Genomic DNA, 22,290 nt, shown 5'->3' with positions numbered 1-22,290 from the left:
AATGCCACTTCATGTTGTTTTAACCCAAGTGACTGTCAGCAAAAAAAGGCTGTGAACTATTATAGCAGGTGTTTTACCTTCTGATACACCAAGTAGTACACGTCCAGAACTGGTAGTCCTCAAAGTGCAACAAAGGTTAGAGACCAGTCTTCCTGGGCTTGAAGGAAAATGGGAGAAGCTTAAGCCTTTTATTCTGGCAGAGAGGTAACCTTTGAGTTAAAGGGAAATATGGCTGCAAGTAGCTTGGGAAACCTATCACCAATACAAGCAGCATTTGTCAGCATGCTGGGTGCAGGTTATTTTGGGGTAGCCCTGACCATGTGCCTGGGACACACCACCTGATTGGACGGCAGGGGGCTTCTGTAAAGGGATTCCTACCCCTGTGCAGCACCCCCGCTCTACAGAAATCCCTCAAGGAGTCACACACCAGAGAAGTGCTCGCTGGCCATGATGAGCATGCCATTAACTAAAATAAACACAGTACTAAGACATTTCTGAAACATTTGTCAACATAAACTTCAGCTGTATTTTTAATTGCCAGAGAAATCCCTTCACAATTTCCTGCTGCAATTTTTTATCACTTAAGTTATAACTGTCCAACTAATTTCTAGCGATAACATGCTAACCAGTGAGAAAAATGTATTTCAAGAGATGATGTGCCAGAATATAACAGGTGACGAGCAGAAAAAAATGCAGGCAATACCTACCTCTGTTGGTAAGGGGAATCTTCATTTATTTACGTCTTGAAAATGTTTTTTTTATTTTTTATCAATTCATCATGGAATATGACTCAATAGTCATACATTAATCTATTTAAAAGTGAATATATTTTTTGTAAATGCAGTTGCAGTCTATATTTGAGGGCTGAGGCTTCACATGAGAGCTGACGCACAGACATGCTCAGAAATAGATGTGAGATTACAGCATCTGCATGGAATGGCAGGCCCACAACCAAGAAGACATTCTGCCAAGTGTGCCTCAGTGAACTCTACTACGGAGATTCTACACCTCTGTTATACATGAAATGTATCATTTACCACGTATTACATTAAGCACGGTATAAACAAAGAACTACTACTATGAGTATTCTATTATAGGAGTACCCTCCTACTATGACTAATACTATGAGTACTCCACTATTTCTTTCCCCAAAGTGCTGATCACACCCCAGTTTCCTTCAGATTTTTTATTCAGTTTATTTTCAGAGAATGTAATCATGATGCCTTAATCTGAAAATTATCAAATTACTGAAACATAAAATGGGGCACCAGGCTTGGGGCAGGTTTATCAGGAGGAACAGAGTGTCCCTTTCACCTTCTGAAGATATACTAGCCTTCCTTCTGACTTTCTGAAAGCACAACATTAGAAAGTGCAATGACCTCTAAAACATAGATCAACCACCTGAATAAAGACAATTTTGGAGCAGACAAATTTTGGCAATAATTTTTTTAAACTTGAATTTTCCAATTTGGAATGCTCAGTTGCATTTCCATTGCTTCTGCCTTAAGTCACAACAGGAAATGTGCAGTGCAGCTGCAGAGCTGCACGGTCATTGCATCAGGGAAGTGCATTTCATGCGCAGCTGCTGCAGCCAAACAGCAGGCACCAAGTGAGCATTTCTTCACAAGAGGTTCTCCATAGCAAAGTCGAGTAAGTATACACACAAATGCACACACCCTCTGATACATGTACTTGTGTACAGCAGAGCAGCTGCCAAAACTAACCAGAGGGGGAGCTCTTGCACAAAGCACAGAAAAACCCTGCTATTTGTACCCTTCCATCCTTCCCTGAACGAGGAAAATGGAAATGATTTATTTACCAGTGAGATTGTTTTCATTTCAAGAAGAGAAGAGAACTCCTTTTTAGTAGAAACTGAGCTGCTTTAAAAATTCAGCATAGACAGAAATTTTTATTTACCAGTGTCACAAAAAATGAAAAATCATTTCTGATAAATGGATTGATCACAGGACACACAGAGGCACTTCTTCCCCATCAGAGGAATTCTGTACTTTTTCATAGCAACAAAGCTGTTCATTTGAGAAAAATCATATTTTTTAAAAACCTGGTAAAATAACAGTCACCTGTTAAATACTGCAAAAAGTCAGTATTTACACCATTAAATGAGGGGACCATGACAATCACCCTCATTTGCTAGAGACTATGACTGCTCTTGACTCACATTGTGCTTTAACATGACTTAAAGCTTTAGAAACTTTCTATTTTACACAGTAACTTCCATCATGTGATACGGTATCTGTGCCAAACTACAGCTTCCTCAACAGTTTGGTGTTGGATTATTTTGCCCACAATTTCAGCATTTGAAGGTCCCTTCATAAAAAATAAAAAAAATCAGAATTTCCAATTCTTTTATCTGCAGCTTCTGGAGGTAGACCAAGGAACAGCAGATGAGGGAACATCTGTAATGAAACCATGGATATAACCGATTACAGACTGCACACATTAATATTTAGCACATGATTCAATCATAAATCTAAAACATTTTAGACAAAAACAGGGTGATAATGACTTCAGACAGAACCTCACAGAAATCAGGGTGAAAATGACTGCATACACAGAACCTCATTGTAATCAGGGTGAAATAATGGCAGAGACAGAAATTCTATAAAATCAGGGTAAAATGACCACATGACTGCAGACAAAACCTCACTAAAATCAAGGTGAAAATAACTGTTGAGACAATCCTCCCCTTACTGTTTGCCAGGTCTTCACCAGCCCTTTTGCGCGATTGGTCGCCCCTGAAATATTTTCAAGAATCAGATTCTGCCATGCACTGGTAAATACAAGCTCTAGGGCATTCAGCGGTAATGCACTGAAACTGCCAATGTATTTGGTTGCATTTCACCCACAGAAGTGAACCCACCTGGCAAAGCCATTCTGGATGAGCTCCATTTGAAGTTTCTGGTCCTGAGCAGCGTAGTGTTGGAGCTCAGACTGAAGGACTGGCGGATGAATCTGGGGAATGAAGCTGGAGAACAGAGCTGGAGCCAACTGTACCCAGTCTATGAACACAGAAAGCAGGGAACTGCTACCTTTTCACAGTATGGACCACATTATCAAACGACAGTTACCAGGGGACCACATGAGAGACATGGGAACAGTGCCACTCAAACTCAGCCTTGAAAATACTGGCACATTTATGATCAATCTCAAGAGAAGGTAAGGTAACACTGCAATAAATAAATCTATTTTCACTACATGGAAACAAGTCAATAATCATACAATATATCTATGATAATGCTACTCACAGAGGAAAAACAAAGAATTTCACGGGAAAATGAATTTATCCACAAATCAGGTCAATGAGGCTCCCTACCTGGCCGGAGAGAGTAGAGGCCCCTAACTACACTTTCCATGGTGGAAGGTGTGATTTGAAAAGGTGTGGACTGGGCTTTTAGAAGGAGAGCTTAGAAAAAACAGAAATACAGAACAACAGATCTTATCCCTGCTTACTGCTCAGTGTTGCAATCACTGCAGCAGTCAGCCTGTGGAATTCACACACATATCAACTGACACTGCTTCAGTAATAATAAAAAACATCCGCTTTCTCTTCATGAAAAAATAAACATTATTAATATGTCTGTCCTGAGGGATTTATAAACACAAAGTCCAGTCAGTGAGTGTGAAAAGCATAAACTTACATGCAGGACAGTACACAGAGCATGGAAGAGCACAGACCTAAGTATGAAAACATGAAATACATGTGTGGAGAATATAAAAATGGTGAAATATTCTACTCACGCATTAATGTGTTCACGTGTTTATCTGCAACATTGTCTGTGAACAGCCTGACCAGGTCATCTCTCAGATCTCGGTTGAGTTTTGTTTCAATGTAAAACTTGTTCTAAAAGTGAAAATGAAAGAAGAACTACAGACTAACAGGTCTCTGTGTCTTATTTGGAAAATGTTTATTTTGAAAACACCAGCATACATTGGAAGACTAACTTTGCATGCGGCATGAAATAATGTCATGAGGGAAAGTAATTTTTTGCCTTTCCATGTAAACAGACAAAGAATTTGCATTTACTGGGTCAGTAACCTACCATATATATGAATATGGGCACTATGCTTTCCAGGGCTGCCATGTACCGGGTGAGAACAGAGTCAAACTTTTCAATAAACTTGTCTGTTGGGCAAGCCTAGTTAAAAAGATAAAAGTAGAAATAAATTTGTTAGAATTGTCAGAACAGTCCTTCACAAATGTAAACAGAGTTCAGAAATACAACAAAACTGATCATGTCCAAAACGGTAGTTACCTTAATTATTTTTTTTATTTTTTTTTTAAGTATCACACATTCAGATTTTTTTGTAGTTTTTATATATGAGATACTCAATTACTCAATTAAAAGGTCAGAGTCTGCATTCATCACTTCATTAACAGTCAATCAATTACATGTGCACCTCACCTGCAAATCTTCTGAGACCTGTTCCAAATGAGCCGTTATTTTCTGTTTTAAATCACCGTACATCATTTCCGAGTGCTGCTGACAGACACATTTATACACACAGCTGAAAACAGAAACAAAGTGGGAAAAAATAAATATATATTTTTTCCTGTCATCTGTAAGATGTTACATTAGAGTGGCCTTTTGCCACAGTTTCTTCATGCTAATTTAGAGTTCCAAACATGTTAATCACACCCATTAGATTGGGATGTTGGGAGAAATATTTTAGCAGGCAGAGGCAGTGCAGTGTAGTCCAGTCTGTAGTGGTGTAATTAAGACCCACTTCACTTTGGTTGTATTAAGATGTATTTGCAACATGAAAGAATACTGGCTGATATGAAATAGCCTATGTCTCAGGCTACTAGTCCAATTATCCACCAGGGCATACATCAGACAGAGCATAAAAGACAAAATTATGACACAAAAAAATATACATATTGTGCACAAGAGAGCTTTGGCATGTGAATTTCAATGAAATACTAATTTTACACATAATTACATTTGTAAAACATAACTTTCTGTGTTACTGTTTTCTGTGTTATCAACTAAACACATTTTTTTTTTTTTTTTTTTTTTACAAACGTATGCCAAAACAAACATGCAGCCACACAATTTAGGAATATTAAGCATCTAGAAAGTCATCCATGCATGTTACCTATATATTTGCTCATAGGAGATTGGGATGTAGTCCACTGGGCTCTGTGTCAATAGCTGATCAATGGCTTGTTCCAGTTTTGGCCAGTATGTGCTTTTATAATCCTCTGTAGTCATTACATTCATCACTGCATCAAAACAGGAATACATAAAAAAGGAAACCGAATCATTACCGACAACCTGAAATTTTTAAATGTTTTTTAAATTAAGAATTCTTTAACTTCACTTAACTTATCATACTTGATAGAATGCACAAATATTAAATAGCCTACACGTTTCTAAGGGAATTAATAATATGTTAACAAGTGAAAGTTCTTTCTGTAGCACTTTAGCGTAGTTGGTACCTAACATTGGAATACAACACAAGTTTCGATAACATATATTTGAAAAATAAAGTTTACCAGTCCACAATATGCAAGATAGCAAATTACTGAACAGCTTTTGTTTAGGATATCCAGGTAAAACTACAGCCTCTGGAGCAGTCATATGGAAAATATTTGTAAATCTAATCCTGGCCATGCCAGTGTCAACAGAAGGTAGCCCGCAGGATGTTGCGGGAGAGGACTGAATATCGTTGGGATGTCTCTCCTGTTAGGTCAGGTGCGACTGGCTGGCTGCATTAAGGCAATGTTAAATGTACAACATTTTTTAATTCACACTTTCAATTAGTAGACTAATTTGTAAAAGTTTTCAAAACTAACGACGCCTTAAGGCACAGCTGTTCAGATCATTGTGTTTTCAAAAACGTCTTTATTTAGCTGAACTCCCAAGACCGGAAAAGACGAGGCCAAATAGACTTGTCAGCACTCTTAACACCAGTTTCTTGCCGTACAAACAATGTACACTGTCATGTGGTAAACACTGAGCCTGCTTGCTTACAAATATGATCGCTATAAACAACCTCAGTAAATGCTAAAATTCAAATAATTTAACTATTGTTGATGCTTCGCTAGCTACAAGACACCCACTAGACTCTGCAATGTGATTATGGTAAACTTACAGAACTTGGGAGCTGAGTTATTGATGTTAAGAGTAGTGTTCCCAGGGACAGAAGCGGTAGCACAATCTGAATCGCTGGCCCAGCTAGATTCCGACGAGTAACTGTGCACAGACTCTTTTCTTTCACGAACTTCTTCCAAATCGCGTGATGAATGTTGTGTTGTAAGTTCGGGGCAGCGCAGAAAGAGTTTTGGCTCATTTGAAAGATTATTTTCGGGGCACCTCAATGTATTTACACTCGTCTCCCAGTTATTATGGTTGTGATCATCAGTAATCTCGAAGCGATCTTCTTCCATAGTCTCCTCCATAAGGCCAGATAAATTCCAAGAACTAGGTAAAAAATAATAATAATAATAATAATAAAGTCCAGCGATATCACCTCAGAGAGCTACTTTCATTTTCAACCTGTCATATTCGCTCTTTTTTCCTCCTGATTTCAACCACTGATCAGGGAATATTAGGCTACCGCATTCTTACTAAATTTTACGACACTTTTCAGCAAGATACGTTCTATGCGAGTTCCTTCTGGGAAATGAAGTCCTTTTGATAGACATCGTTCAGTGCGACCGGGCGGGACCCTTGTCAATTATAACAAATATATTCCATTACATATGTTGACTTCAGGGCAGAACAGGCAGACAAGTAGTAATTGTAATGTAACTTAATGTAATGTAATGGTCTTTGTGAACACATCGATTAATCTGCCTACATCTGACCGGAAAAGATGCATGCAGTGCACTCGTTCACCACCAGATGTCTCTGCAAAACTGTGAATTGTGATCGACCAGTCGATCTCAGAGGCCATGCTGGCGGATCGCATGTCATTTAAAACCGCGCATCTTCCCGTTTTCATTTCTCTTCCGTATGGCTTCTACCTGACAGACAGGTACACTTGATTATTATGAAATATGGCCAATCTACTGCTGTTGAGAACTTTGTTACATTAAGCATGGCCATTCATGACATAGACACCATTTTTATGGAATCATTCATGATGCTAAAAATGCGTTTTCTATGTTTGACCAGCTCACCTCTTCACTTGAGATTTTTGTTTGTAGCGCTCGAGGGTGTCCTCAGCGGAGGTGTGGGTGGGTTTGAGGACGGAGGTGCAAGTGGAGTTTACAAACACAGAGTCTAGGGGCCACAAAATATAGTATAACTAGTATACATAGTATACTACCTAGTAATATTGCACACAAACCCTGACCTTTTTTGTATACAGAGAAAATGTATACACACTGAGGTTGCTATGTATCCATGCTAGTTTACTTAGCAAGCTATAGGCTTGTAATGTCCAGTCAGAGTAACTGATAAGAGAAATTTAGCGGTTATTTGTAGGCTAATGAATGAATTTGTGGGTCAGTGACGTGCATGGGCACCCCTGCTGTAAAACACTGAACCAGTGGCTGACAGTTCACCTAAATATGTACTTCCATTGACATTTTAAACAAAATATTATGCAAGTCAAGAAGATAAAGGTTTTCCTAGAATCATTCAAATAATCAAATTTGACCCAGAGACTGGATCAGTACACAACACTACAATAAGCAGAGTTGTGGCACTGCCGTGCAGATAAATTAAAATTAAGCGGAAGCGCAGATCCACCCAAAAATAAAAATATTTGAATGTTTTAATTTACATTAGTAATTATTTTAAAAATGTAACCACAAATGTAAGACTTTAAAAAGCATCCCTCCCCATAAAAAGCTTTCCCGGACAATTCTTGAGACAAAATCAAGAATTACATGAATAAAGATGTTATAATAAAAGCCTATTAAAAACCACTGAAGGACTGTGGGAGAGTTGTAGCTAGTAATAATTCAGCTAATTAAGTCAATCGAAATGTGTGCTGTCCCTCAGGCTCATTTACATGCGAGCAGTGCCCTTACGAAGCCGCCTCACGTCCACATTTCCACATTTCACAGCTCCTGAAACATTAGCGAATCATATTAATTCAGCCATGCTCCATTTATGCACTCTCATGAATGCCGTGCTTCTGTAACTCTCTGACAGGTTTTAAAATATCTTTTTTTTCTCTTTTCTTACTTAACAGACTGGGAAAAACCCATTCTCAGGCTGGAACAGCCTTCATCCAGGTGCATGGCCTCAGATCCCAAACACGTTTTAAGCTATACTTTTTCATGTATTTATTTTTGTCTAGCGGGGCTGTGTAGATTTATACATGGCTTTGCTGCAGGTTTGCAGATTTGTGGCCCTGCAGAAATGTGGTTGGAGTGGTGATGAGAGTTGTAGTGAGACTGAAAATTCAGAACGCTCTGTACTCTCTCAACGTGCCAGTCTAATTATATTCCGATTCACCGGAAACAGCCTCATAGCTGCTGGTAGGGAACTTTGTTTTCTTTTCTTTTTGGGGAGGGTGGGGTGCAAAATGGCTCCCTGCAGTGGAAGCAGGAGCTGGTTATGTTTATATTTTTACTAACATTATTAAAAAGCAACACATAGATTATTTGCAAGCTGTCTAAATCAAGCCTTAAAGGTCATGAAAACTAACAAAACAATTCTTGTAACCGATTACCTTGTGACACCCACATTTTTTAAAGGATAATTTTTCTTTGCCATTTAGACAGAAAGTACAACTGTGGATATGTGTGCTTTAGTTGATAAAACAAAGCAAAAGATGAGTTTTATCCATTACATACAGTGCCATGAAAATGTATTTGTCCCCTTCCTGATTTCCTCTTGTATTGCATATTTGTCATACTAAATGGCTTCAGGTCTTTAGACAAAATGCTATATTAGACCCATATCACCCATGTGAAAAAGTAATGCCCCCTTGGTTACTCAATCAACCAATTAATTGATAATTTCATTGATAATTAGATTCAGCTGATTGACCACAGCCAGGCTTAATTGCAGCCAGGACTGTTTAATTTAAACCTCACTCATATTGAACCTTACCATCAGAGTAGTCATCACAAAGTCTCTACAAGCACACTATGTCACTATCAAAGGAAATTCCAGTAGAGATTAGAAAAATATTGTTGAAATATATTAGTCTAGAAAGGGTTACAAAGCTATTTCTAAGGCTCTGGGACTCCACTAAACTACAGTGAGCGCCATTACCACCAATGAGAGAACATTTGGAAGTTGGAACAGTGGTGAACCTTCCCAGGAGTGAATGACTGCCAAAATTTCTCCAAGGGCGCAGCGACAACTCATACAGGAAATCACAAAAGATCCCAGAAGAACGTCCAAAGAACTGCAGTCCTCTCCAGCCTCAGCTAAGGTCAATGTTCATGACTCCACAATAAGAAACCTTTGCCTGAAGGACCAGGTTGAGAAAATGAGAAAAACAGTTGAGTGCCATCAGCACAGCCATGATATGACACGCCATGAGCAGAGATGACTGGACCAAGCGATTTAGTGTAAAGAGAGGAGAGGACCAAACACTGAGCCCTAGGGGGGACCAATCAAATAGAGGCACGGGGAGGAGATGGATCCCGTCCAGGTGACCTGTTAGGATTGATCAACAAGATGAAAGGCAAACAAAGCAAGGGTGAAGCCTTGAGATGCTCATCTCAGGGAGGGATGCAGTGGTTGACACCATCAAACACTGCAGACAACTGGAGCAGGAGGACTCAAGTCTTTATGACTGAGGAGAGCAGTGTCAGTGGATGGAGCAGCCAGACTGGAAACCCAATAGGTTGTGATGGAGGTTATACTGCTGGTGATGTACAGTCGATTACAAACTGCACACTTTGAGTAAAAATTTCAGAATGGGGTTATTTGTGTGCGTGCGTGAGTGTGTCTGAAAATGACTGCAATTCCAGAGATGGGAAGTTTAGTCAGAACCTCTAGGATCCCTGCCACTTTAAGGTACGTGCCGCTGGATCACTGAAAACTAATGAATCAGGACACCAAGTTTATCATCAATGATGGCCTGTGATTTTAAAAATAACAGGCGTTTAAAATATTCTATTTGTTGCTTCAGTTGTTTGCAGTGGAAATAAGAGTGTTTCATGGTCTCTATTTAAAAAAAATAACCTGCATCAAAGGGAAGCGCTTTGCCTTTTTAGTGGAAAATTTTATTGATTAGAAGGAAATGTGGCATCTTGCACAGCTTGGATTTATTTAGTATCTTCTGACACTGATCCTTCAGCGAAGGGGGGAAAGCAAAAGTGCTGTGAGCACAGCTACACTGGGAGCACAGCTACAGTGAGAGCACAGCTGCACATAGAGCACAACTACAGTGAGAGCTCAGCTACACCGAGAGCACAGCCACAGTGAGAGCACAGTTACACTGAGCACAGCTACACTGAGAGCACAGCTAGACCGAGAGCACAGCTACACTGAGAGCACAGCTAGACTGAGAGCACAGCTACACCAAGAGCACAGCTACAGTGAGAGCACAGCTACACTGGGAGCACAGCTACAGTGAAATCATTGCATTGCACATCAATAAGGAACATTTTTTCCCCCAAAAGAGCAGTTGGTGTGCATAATATGCATCACTGTGGCACACATCACATATACTTCAATTACTGCTAACAATTAGCAATTACCTTCAAACATTTTCCCCGCAATGTATATAATTAGGATTTTTTCAGTTTAAAAAAAAAAGAAAGCTTTTGTTTTCGGTGATCATTCTTTTATTTCCTGTTACCCTGACAACTGCATCCTGTGGTACCACAGGATGAGTCACATCAGCGCAGAACTCCTATTCACAGCCTTGTCTTCTTTGTTACATTTCAGAGTGGCACAGCATCTGCTTTAGACACATGACACGTTGGAAAAGGGTTGTGTGACAGCCATTCCCTAACACACTCCACTGTACATAGCTGCAGAAAGCACTCAGTATGGCCTGGAGGCATATGCTTGTGTCTGACAAGGCCACAGATGCAGCTATGAACACAAAATTGACACTTCTACACACAAAGTCAAGGCTGTATGATGCCATTCTCTAATCAACAAAAAACGTGTATATATCTGATATGGGACATCTAAAAATAATAAATGCAACTCAAAAAGTCAAGCAACGTCTACACAATTTTATCACTGTCACTGCTATAACACATTGCTTGCCAGTTCTTCAATTGCCTCATTTACTTTATAAAAATAATTATTTGTCCAGACCTGGAATAATCAAGTCTACATCCTTTGAATGAGCTCTCGCAAGAATCATCCGGAGTCACAAAGTACACAGCGGCGGCATAACACACACCCATACAGGGTCTTGACAACCATGCAGTCACAGTAGGAGACTAGGGGGGAGAGGGGCACAGAACACAGCTCTCATCTCTGTTCAGACTTCCCATGAGTCACAACTGTAGCACCAGTCGGCAGTCCATGACACCGTGCCAGGGTTCAGGGGTCAGGGGTCAGGGGTGGCCCCAGGGGCAGCCGCACGGATCCCCACAAACTCTCTTCCTGTCCCACAGGGACCGCAGTTCCTCCGGTGAGTGCTGTGGCGATGACAGCATGTCCAAGTAGCAGTGTTTCTCACACAACCACCCCGAGTCCTGAAACACACACATACACACATTTACAGACGCACACATACATTTACATACACACGCACACATACATTTACATACACACATTTACATGCGCACACATACATTTACATACACACATTCATTTACATACACACATTTACATACACACACACACATATACACACATTTACACTCGCAAACAAACATTTACGTACACACCCACACATAATTACACATTTGCGTGCATACAAATTTATACACACATACATTTACACACATGGACACACATTTACAAGCACGAAAACGCATACATACACAACTGCAGGAACACTGGTATTTATACACACACCCACACACACACACAAACATACTGTACACAAATGTGCACTCACCCACATAACTCACATGAATCCATGGTAAATACAGGTAGATGGGAGAATGACTCAGTAGTATAAATACAGGTAGATGTGAGAATGATTCTGTGGTAGAGCTGGGTATTATACTGCAATGATAATTATGACATTTTTTTAGCGCAGTAACAATCATCGATACCATACCATGTGGTGCCTTTCTTTTCATCTTTTTTTCTTTAATTATACCTGATGCAGTAGTAAACATCCAAATTTCAGAGGCAACATGAAATGGTTCTGGGAAAAAAACATCACCACTGATATCTACTGGGTGTTGATAAGACAGCCGGTCAGCAGCAGGGTTGTACTGTATAGCCTTCATGTGACTGACAAAATCACATCATCATATGGAAGCTTTACGACCTTGCAGGTGGCAAGTGCTGCTGGCAGCGATGACTGTTATTACAATTATTTGAAAATGATTATTGCTGCAGTATACTGCTCAGCCCTACTCTGTGTAATCAGTACAGGTAGACTGGAGAATGACTTTGTGGTACAAGTACAGGTAAACTGGAGAATGACTCTGTGGTATAAGTACAGGTAGCCTGGAGAATGACTCGGTTGTATAAGTACAGGTAGACTGGAGAATGACACAGTGGTATAAGTACAGGTGGACTGGAGAATGACTGTGTGGTTTAAGTACAGGTAGACTGAAGAATGACTCGGTGGTTTAAGTACAGGTAGACTGCAGAAAGCCTACACTTATCCACCATGGACTGACCTGGTACTTTCCTGGCCCAACTGCAGCCATCCATATGCCCATACTTACATCCTCACCCTGCAATAAAATGGCATTTTCCACATTAACACTGTACACTAATATCTGAAAACTAAGCAGTTATAGGTTGCACTGAATAGGCAACAATACGGTAAGAAAGGGTATACTGTTTCCATTTGATACATCACATTAGTCCTATTGTAAAAAAAAACTAAAATCTAATTAAGCCACGCTACCACATATTGTGCAAACAAAAATAGCCATGCACTGCCACCCTTAGGAGACGAAAAAGTTTTGTTTTGTTTCGCCTGGAGCCCAGCCCATATCCGAGATGCAGAAGTACTGTTGGCAAAAGCCTCCTTCTGTGTAAGCCAGTCACAGCCCCGTCTCCACACCTCTTCTGGGTTGATGGGGTAAGTATTATGTGTTAAAACCGATCTAATAGAACTGCACAAATGACCCTGCTCATTTCAAACCGCCTGCAGTCGAGCAGTGACAGCCTGGACAGTGTTTTTTTCTCTGTTTTTTCCTGTTTAGTATTTCTAAAGTCCTGTTTAGCATTTCCTTGTTCCGTTCCAATTCCATTGGTATCATTCTTTAGCTTTTTATTTGGCTTTTTAGCAGTTTGTTTAGGAGTTAGTAGCTTGCAGTAACGTAAAAATTTCATAGTTTGTTCATTGTTAAGATTTGGTTTTTATAATTACATAGCTTTTCCAATTGTAACGTTAGTCTGCTCTAATTGCAGTATTTTCCAATTTTAGTTTCAATTGCAGCATGTACGCTAAGTCTAGCAGGTTTCTAATTTTAGTGGAGATAGCTAGCATGGGTTTCACTTGTCCGGCTGTCAGAGCACCACCTAGTTACTCACAAAATTACACTGTTAAGACTAAGTTTGCTTCTGCAATTGAATGCTCAAAGTGAAACCGTTCGATTACGTTCAAAGTGAAACTGTTCAGCTAGCTAAGGTTAGTCTATTTTCCATGGCCATGGATGATAATTTAGGTGACGTGGTTCCTTACGGGGGAGTAAATAAGCTAGAAGGAAACGATACAGTTGTATCATTTACTTGTCTATTGTGTAACCGTGTAACGGCAGCTCTTGCTCCGCCTACATGCCTGTGACGTGTTACCGACTGGTTCTATTGCTCCTCCTTCCTCCCCCCTACCCTCTGTGCTCTCGCTCTCGAAGACAGACCAAAAGCTGGTGTCTCTGTACACTTTAATTGTGGATCATAGCTAGCCCTTCATTTAAATCTTACACTTCATGTTTTTGTGTGAGCGCAGGGGTGGGATACCTGGTAAGCCTTCAGTCGGTTTGCGTTACCGGCCAGCCATTCCACGAGGTCCCGCGAGACCACGTACCCAGAGCCGCAGGCGAAGGCTGGATACGCGGGGCTGCTGTACTCCAGCTCCTGCCACTTCCCGACGCGGTCCACCGCCCAGCTCTGCCTGAAACTGAAACGCACGCGCTCAGGAAACACCCTTTCACGGCCTCAACGGGATACCAGAAAGAGGAACTCTCTCCATAGGAACGGGTCCAACAGGCTTCTGCCCTGGACCCCACTTACTTTCCCCACCAGAAACTATTCCTCCGGAGTCGCTTGTGGTCTATCTTCATTAATACTGCGTCCACGTCGATATAGCAATCATCATCCGTCTTTAGGAGGAGACTGAAGTCAGCATTTCCTATTGACCTATTGAAGCAGGAATGGCTACTTTAATTAAAACATCCATTTGTAACTTTTCTTCCCCCAGAATGAATTTAAACATAAAATTAACGTAAATCCTTTCAAGCCTGTACCAGTACCATCACTGTACACACCGCACGCACACATGCACGCACGCACATTCATATCATTCAAAGATTCATACCAGTTGTAGAACTGCAGCAGTTTGGAAGGCACATTCCTATAGGTGTCAATCACATCTACAAACACCATGTCGCCATGGCGAAGGCTCTCCTGATCCAGGGCTTCATCCTCCAGTCTGAGCCTGGAGGCCTGGTCCTGCATCCGCTCGGGCCGCCCCCGCAACATCTCCAGCAGCACATCCACATCTGAGAGGACAGGGTCTCGACACGTCAACATATAGCACGTGCACGCACACATGCACATCAACATACAGCACACACATAAAGCACACGCACGCGTGTCAACATACAGCACACACATAAAGCACACACACGCGCATCAACATACAGCACACATGTAATGCACATGCACACACAAACAACAAAACGCAACACAACACATACATCACACAAGCAACACATATCAGACAAAAATTTCACACATGTAACACAAAACACAATTTGAAGATTAAACTGAAGGGGAGAATGACCATTTCTTAACTATAGATTCTGTTTCTACAGAACAATACAGTACCTGCAGGCTCTTTTGGCAGTGAATTCCATTCAGCCATTACTTTTACAAGCAGGCTCAATATATTGGCAGGTTCTATCACTCAGCCGTTACTCTTATAAGTGGGTTTAATGTACAAATCGGTGAGCAAAATGTCCGGGTTATATACAATGACATTAACAGACATAACAGGCTGCGCATAAATACAGTGAGTGGATAAATTAGTACTTTACATTACTTTCACACAATTTTTATGGATGAGGACATTTTTGATGATTGTTGGATCGTTAAAAAATGGAGTTAGACAGGAGGGAGCGGTTAGATTTCAGTGCAGTCCGGCTGCAGAAGCATCGCTGTTCCCAATCAGTCTCACAGTCAGAGTGTTTCAGTAGCAGCCCTTTAACCTGAACACAGGATGTTTTTTTCATTCCAGGTCCTTCAGTCCTTCTACTGCTTCTAATGCAGCTGGACTTACCGTAAATGGAGTACGTAAACCCTCCTGCTACACCAGGAAAGCCAAGAGCACTTCTGTGAGGCAACGTTCCCTCCTCAATCTGCAACACAGATATACTCTTTCACAGAACACAGCCACAATGCACACGGCCAATAGCTATCCATGTATGATTTTGAAAGGGTATGATTTCGAAAGGGATGATTTAAAAGCATTTAAATGATAACAATCTATACGTGGTTCCTTGAGCGTGGTGATGCATTGTCACTACATCAACTCCAATTTGAGTTGAATTTTAATAAGACCAAATAATCTCTGGCGCCTACTACATCAAATAGTATGTTCTGAGGAGCAGCACGGAGCCTAAGGAATGTTTCCAGCACTGTGCTGAATTCATGCTGCAAAAAATTCTGGCTGTTCTGGAGACAAAATGGGGTCCTACCCTGTACTATGTAGGTGTACCTAATTGCCACTGAGTGCATATAAATAGATTCCCTTTATTGGATGATGTACATAACTGATGCCTAGTAATAAGCTGAGCAGAGCTTCAAATCACAGAATCACTATGATTACTAACCCAACTAGGGCCGAGTGGCATACCACAACAATCATTTTCCAATATCGTTTGCATGCAATGAACAAACATTGCCATCATGCAACATATTGCTTTTCTTTTCCTTTTTAATCATGCCTGTTGCGGTAGTGAACAGTCAAACTTCAGAAGCCATGTGAAGCGCTTCTGGAAAAAAACATCACCATTAACATCCATCAGCCAATCCGTACAGCTTCCATGTAATGTCATTTTGTCAATCACATGGAAGTTGCAAGGCCTTGCTGATGACTGGCTGTCTTATCAACACCCAGTAGATATCAGTGCTGATGTTAATCCCTGGAAGCATTTCACGAGGCCTCTGAAGTTCGGATGTATATTACCGCATCGGGTACGATTAAAGAAAAAAGACAAAAGCTTATAAGCCGCATGGCTGCAATGATTGTTATTACACTTAAAAATATTCAATAATTATTGTTGTTGTACATCACCCATCACTACTGTAATGAACATTAGTGCCCCGCAACCTCCCCCCCCCCCCCCCCCCCCCCCCCAAAAGAAAACGGAGCTATACTTGCAGAGGATATTCTAAACACTCCTCCCCCATTGTTGAACTGAACCCTCGAGACGTTTGCAGTCACCAGATCAGCGTCCAAACTCTCCCAAACCAGTGTTCCTTCAAAGCCCTGAGGACAGATAGACAGATTTTCTTCAAAGCCCTGAGGACAGAGTTACTTCAAAGCCCTCGAGTCAGACAGAGTTCCTTCCAAGACACAGACATAATTTCTTCAAACCCTGAACCCTCTTGACCTATATCCCTAAAGTTTGAACCCAGCTCCTGTGTTCATGTCCTTGCATTGACCCGCTCCACAATGGCACAATCACTCACCTTTGGCAGAATGAACTGCTCTACAGGCTTATACCACACCCCATTCATACTGGTTCCTGTGCTCATGGAGCTGAAACGAGCAGTCACCACAGGTTCCTGCACAGGGAACACACAGCCACCCTGAGATCAGACACAGAGCTATCCTGAGATCAGACACAGAGCTATCTTGAAACCAGACACAGAGCTATCCTGAGATCAGACACTGAGCTACCTGAGATCAGACACAGAGCTATCCTGAGATCAGACACTGAGCTATCCTGAGATCAGACACTGAGCTAAAAAAAACTGGACTGTCCCTCTCCTGTAAAGGCAAAATAAAAGCACAATGATAAAATAAAATCTGTATAATTCTGGCTGCTTAGGGCTAATCTCTAAAAGAATTTCCCTTGGTATTTTCAGGATGCATGCTGTGAATTTCATTATTCATTGACCTTTGGAGTGTACGGATCAACTGATTTTTTAGTGAATAAGCTGAAATATCCAGGGAAATTACACATTGATCAGTGACTCTAAGCAGAATATCTGCAGCACTATGATAAAAAAGAAAAAACTAAACCTAAAAGTCACAGCATTTTTCACTGCTCAGTGAAAAGGGTCCCAAAAATCCATGGACACAAAGGACAGATCCGGTGAAAAATAACCCTTTATTTCTGAAACAGGGGAGGCAGCAGTCCTGCCCTTTGAGTGAGGTAAGCACATGAGCTGCTGAAAAAAGCCTCTCTCAGTGTGCAGGATCCTAGAACTGGTGATTTTCTTTGGATAAAAGCAGGAGACACAGCGGAGCAAAAGCGCACTGTCCACTCTGGATCGGATATAGACCTGCAAACCCCAACTCCCCCCCCCCCCCCCCCCCCCCACGCCTGAGTGCCTCCCCCACGTGCACAGGCCGGCTTACCTCCTGATCCACCTGGAAGAGCTTAACCGTCACGTTACCCCGGAGTTCCATGTTGGGGCCATCGGGGAACACCCCCAGGCGGGTGATCACGATGGGGTGCAGGACCTTGAGGTCCAGGCTGACAGCAGACACCTCAGAGTGAGCGAGCACAGAGTCGTCGGGCACAGGGAGCACCTCCACTTCCTGTCCATTCACTGCAAACGCGAACCAACATCAATCAGCGGGCAGACAGGCAACATCCTTTAAACACACACTGATCGGTGTAGGCACTTCCTCAAGCTGGGTCTGCTGACAGGGTCTTCTGGTGACAGCGCACTAGCAGAGCACCAGCTCAGGCAGACGGTGTGTTATCCTGACATCAGCCATTTTAAAGCTCTCTCTTTCTCTCTCTCTCTCCACCTCAGGGCTCTGGGCTGAGCGTAGGGCTCATCTCAGTGCCTGGGCTTCTTAATTAAAAAAAGTGCAGTTTATTACCCAGGAGATCAATGCAAAGTACAAAGCTGTTAGAAGGGGTTGAGTTTTATTTTTACAATGCCAATGTATGTCCCTTCTCCCTTGTCCCTTGACAAAAAACCCCAATTAAACAGGGAGCACTGGTAAGTAAGGTTCAATGAAGGCGATGCTTTAAACCTTCTGGAGGGGTAGAGATGCTTTTGGCACAAAGAGGAAAGTCGAAGGATAGTTAAAACACTCATTTCTGTAGTCCTGTCATTACAAAAAAATGTAAATGTTCCTCCCCGGGAAAAGGAGAGGAAAAAAAACACTTTGCCGCCAATTAATTGTCCATTTAGCACACACTGACCTAAATCTGGAATTAAAAGCATAATTGCATTTTAATTAACACAGCTGTTCCTATGCCACTTTCAGTCACAAATCCAGACTGTATGCCAACACTTCATACTTTGCAAATAAATAAATAATAATGCTGTGCTGCTGGAACTGCAACAGAGAAGTCATGGATCTGAGCAGAACATGCAGAATAAATTAGCAAGTTTTATTTTCATTGATTGACCATTAGGCAAGAAGAGGCAAACAGAACAATTCCCTTGAGACTTCTTGAAACAGATCCCTGGCAAAGGCCTTACTGGGTGATTCAAAGGGCACAGACACTCTTATAATAATCTCACTGATAATGGCCAAATAAGACAAACACTTAGCTACCAACAATGTGGTTTTAGAAGAAAATTGGATTGGTGTAAAGCACAGAGTCCTGCATCTCCAAAATTCAACTAATTAAAGTGAATGAGACAGACTTGCTCTGTCAATCAAAAAACAGGATACTGCTTCTCTTTCATCCCAACATCTAAGCCACACTGCAAGCATCGCTAGTGCATCATGGATTTATGCAAATAATTTGCAGTTAAACAGCACAGAAGCAGCTAGCTAATATGTGACTAGTTTGCATCACTGCAAACTGCATTTGATGCATAGCCAACTAGTGCAGAAATCAGAAACTAGGAATTATAATACGTACACATATTTACAATTAAAACAAACATTAACTTGCCTGTTAATTATACAAATATTTAACTATTCATATTGTAACATTTATGTTATTTTCAACTTCACTCATACAAGTTCAGTAAAAACATAGAGCAAGATGGGAAGAGTGGTTAGTCTAATTCTTGTCCTAATCGTTTCAGTCTAGAGTAGTTAACCACACCACAAATCAAAGAGCGCCTTCCAGGAATGGCCTAAAGATTAGCAATGCTGGCCACCAATTCTGAATCAATCACACAGCAGGATACAATACAAATTCTGTAGGAAGTTTCTGAAATGAATTTGCATAGCTGTAGAACCTCCTTTGCAAGTGACCCAGATCAACGTCACACAGATGCATTTTTAAATAGAGGTGACCCTTCTCCACTGAGCAACAGGAGAGGCCAAAAGATGTCATCCATATGTGACAATCCTGTAACTAAATGAGGTGTGGACACTGTACCTGGATCAGTAAGGTTGAGCAAGGTACATGAGTACGGATCCTCCCTGTCCTCTTGAGGTATTGGACAGCCTCGTCTTCCAATGATAAACTTAACAGCCACCCTGAAAGATGCAGGACACAAGCCGGAGAGAACTTCACACAGCAGCACCTTTACACAGTAAATTCACTGTATTTCTAACCTAAAGCCATCAAAAGTGAAGGCCATCTCTTGTTGCTATGGTGATAGATTCACTGGAAGGTTTTGGTCAGCCGCTTCAGTTTCTCTGTGTACGTGAGTTCAGGTGCCTGATGCACAAACCATCAGAATTAAGCCTGCTCATTTCAATCAATTACCTTTCTGAATTAAACAGGTCCCTCACCAGACAGTGGGGACACTGCTTCACCTTTACTGTTCACTCCATTTTTCATTATGTGTTGTTAGTCTGGCTCTCCCCTTTCCCACGCTCAAGAAGTTAATGTCTTTACAACTGTAATTATTATCTTAGAGGAAAAGAAAACACAATGACAACTGATACCTCTTGAGAGGCATTTTTAAAAATGAGATTTCCCTGTCTGCCTCAGAAAGAACAGTACTGTAACAAACATGGTCAAACGCTATGTTCAAAATTCCTTGCTGACGAAGGAACAGCAGAAATAATTTGTGGTCTATAAATCCCAATATAAACATGAATGCAATTATAATGCAAAATAATATTTATATTTACTAGATTACTTCAATTATGAAAAAAGTTATATGAAGCACAAACCGATGGCGGAACTGCGGGTGCTGCTTGATGTAGCCCAACCAAGTCTCCCTTATCGCGTCCCGGAGATCATGGTGATGGCGTGCGGACAGCACTCCCACCAGAACTTCCAGGGATGATGGCTGTCGATCTGTGTTATTTTAAACAGGTTTTACAGTCAAAAACCTATCGACGCCATTGAGAAACTGCACTTATCCTCTCCCCTTTCTTGAAATACCAATCTACCTAAAATTCAAAATGTCAGTGTTCCAATATCGTGGCTGGTGTTTCGGACTGACTGGTTTAGGCCCAACTCAAAAACGACAGGTGACTGTATAGTGTCTGTCTCTGCTGGACCCCCTACCATCACATAGTGCATGGCTCCGAAGTGGAATGTTAAGCGAACCCATCACTATTGCATACAATGATTTACTTCACATAGCAGTAATTTAGCTGTATTTATTGCCAGTTTTGTACTTCATTAGAAATGTCTCAAGTAACGAAAGACACCCCCCCCCCCCCAGCCACCCAACACATGTTAATAAATACAAAACGCCTGCATAATCACGGCGAACCAACAATTTGCTTAACACACCATTTAAACTCTTTTGGATCTTTCCACTAACACGACTTTTCATGTTTCATGCTAGCAAGCGAACGTTAGTTATTGGAACTCCAATACCAGTCGTCTCACAAAGTCAGAAAATTAGATGTCGCTAAAAGCAACGCCCACATCAATAACAAAACAAACGAATATCCGTGCAGTTACAAGACATGCCATGTGAAAACGTCGTTACTTCGTTTCATGTACAGCCATCTCTTCACTAGCGATAAACAGAGCAGAAGATATATAGCTTATTAAAATGCAGAAGACAAATTCGCTTGCCAGTGAGCCGAAAAGTTAGAAACTGCATGGGAGAGCTATAGCTACCTGAATCGTTGAGATCCAACAAGGCAGTTCTGTTTGCTACCAGCCAGAGATGCACCACCACCGCGATAACGCACGGACACAACAGCAATGCTAAGCTTCGCATGGACAGACTCCTTGTTGCTGATCCGAAGGTTTAACGGGCTGAGTGCGCGAACGAGGTCGGTAGAATTGCTCCGAACAGTATTACCCAATTTCTGAACGCGATACATTCCGGCTTCGGATGCCCCATGTCTGCTCACTGCGTGAGAGGTCGACGACAAACGTAGAACCAATAGGAAGAATGAAGCGAGGCGCTAGGACTTCTGGGGCTTGGAGTTGCATGTAATCAGCAACAAAATAGACCTGTTTTGTGGTAACTTATGATACACTTTTCTTAATTATTGAGCCAGTATTTCGTAAAATTAAATTAATATTAAGATAGGCATGTTAGGTCAGACGCTGGTGGTATATAAGTTAAACCAAGGAGGTTCTTTAGACACAAATTAGACCCTGTGTTATAACGACTAGCTACAAGGGGCGCCACCCCAGCACCCCAATCCTGCGGATGTAAGGTGTAAGATTGACACACCGTAAAACAAACTTAACTGTTAAAAATGGCAGAAACAGTTTTCCCAGTTTGAGGATTTTCATATTTACACATTATTCACGATTGCAGATTTATTAAAGTGACAACGATCAAATTAACCGCTGTGAAACATGAAATTTTAACGTTTTTCGTTTCTAGTTTCGGCGTTTAGGCTACTGTAGCTACCTTGCAAATCTACAACAATATAGGCGCTCATACAAATTAAACAAGTTCTATTCCGAAGCAATTCTGCCCAATGTTTCCTAAATTATTTAATGTAACTTGG

General features: G+C 41.3%; 3 protein-coding genes across 7 annotated transcripts in view; all 3 read right to left on the bottom strand.

The window, feature by feature from the left end:
* Nucleotides 1-279, bottom strand: part of mypn (myopalladin) — a 31,635-nt gene extending 31,356 nt beyond the window's left edge. For all 3 annotated transcript variants that reach the window (XM_035399479.1, XM_035399480.1, XM_035399481.1), the window contains exon 1: nt 78-279. The gene's annotated coding sequence lies outside the window, so the exon portion shown is untranslated. The remainder of the gene's footprint in view (nt 1-77) is intronic.
* Nucleotides 280-1,881: 1,602 nt separating this feature from the next.
* On the bottom strand, nt 1,882-6,602 carry cacul1 (CDK2 associated cullin domain 1). Its single transcript, XM_035399433.1, has 9 exons — nt 6,118-6,602; nt 5,119-5,245; nt 4,425-4,527; nt 4,062-4,157; nt 3,760-3,862; nt 3,335-3,424; nt 2,882-3,020; nt 2,713-2,756; nt 1,882-2,417 (listed from the first exon to the last, which is right to left on the bottom strand). The coding sequence occupies exons 1-9, from the start codon at nt 6,422-6,424 to the stop codon at nt 2,368-2,370; spliced, it is 1,059 nt and encodes a 352-aa protein (XP_035255324.1). The 5' UTR covers nt 6,425-6,602; the 3' UTR covers nt 1,882-2,367.
* Nucleotides 6,603-10,140: 3,538 nt separating this feature from the next.
* b3galnt2 (beta-1,3-N-acetylgalactosaminyltransferase 2) lies at nt 10,141-21,697 on the bottom strand. 3 transcript variants are annotated; one of them, XM_035401117.1, is made up of 13 exons: nt 21,440-21,697; nt 20,533-20,659; nt 19,787-19,887; nt 17,845-18,038; nt 16,950-17,045; nt 16,639-16,746; nt 15,535-15,613; nt 14,572-14,755; nt 14,268-14,393; nt 13,995-14,154; nt 12,704-12,760; nt 11,978-12,074; nt 11,489-11,596 (listed from the first exon to the last, which is right to left on the bottom strand). In XM_035401117.1, coding segments are annotated over exons 1-13 (1,434 nt in total). In that variant the 5' UTR covers nt 21,543-21,697; the 3' UTR covers nt 11,489-11,594. The 3 variants fall into 3 exon arrangements, with proteins under 3 accessions (XP_035257007.1, XP_035257009.1, XP_035257008.1); XM_035401116.1 differs by lacking the exon at nt 11,978-12,074 and having other exon boundaries at nt 10,141-11,596; nt 21,440-21,695; XM_035401118.1 differs by lacking the exons at nt 11,978-12,074; nt 16,950-17,045 and having other exon boundaries at nt 10,141-11,596; nt 21,440-21,695.
* Between the last annotated feature and the right edge of the window lie 593 nt (nt 21,698-22,290).

The sequence above is a fragment of the Anguilla anguilla genome, chromosome 18 (assembly GCF_013347855.1).
Source record: "Anguilla anguilla isolate fAngAng1 chromosome 18, fAngAng1.pri, whole genome shotgun sequence".
Lineage (NCBI taxonomy): Eukaryota > Metazoa > Chordata > Actinopteri > Anguilliformes > Anguillidae > Anguilla > Anguilla anguilla.
This window is presented reverse-complemented; position numbering and strand designations above follow the sequence as displayed.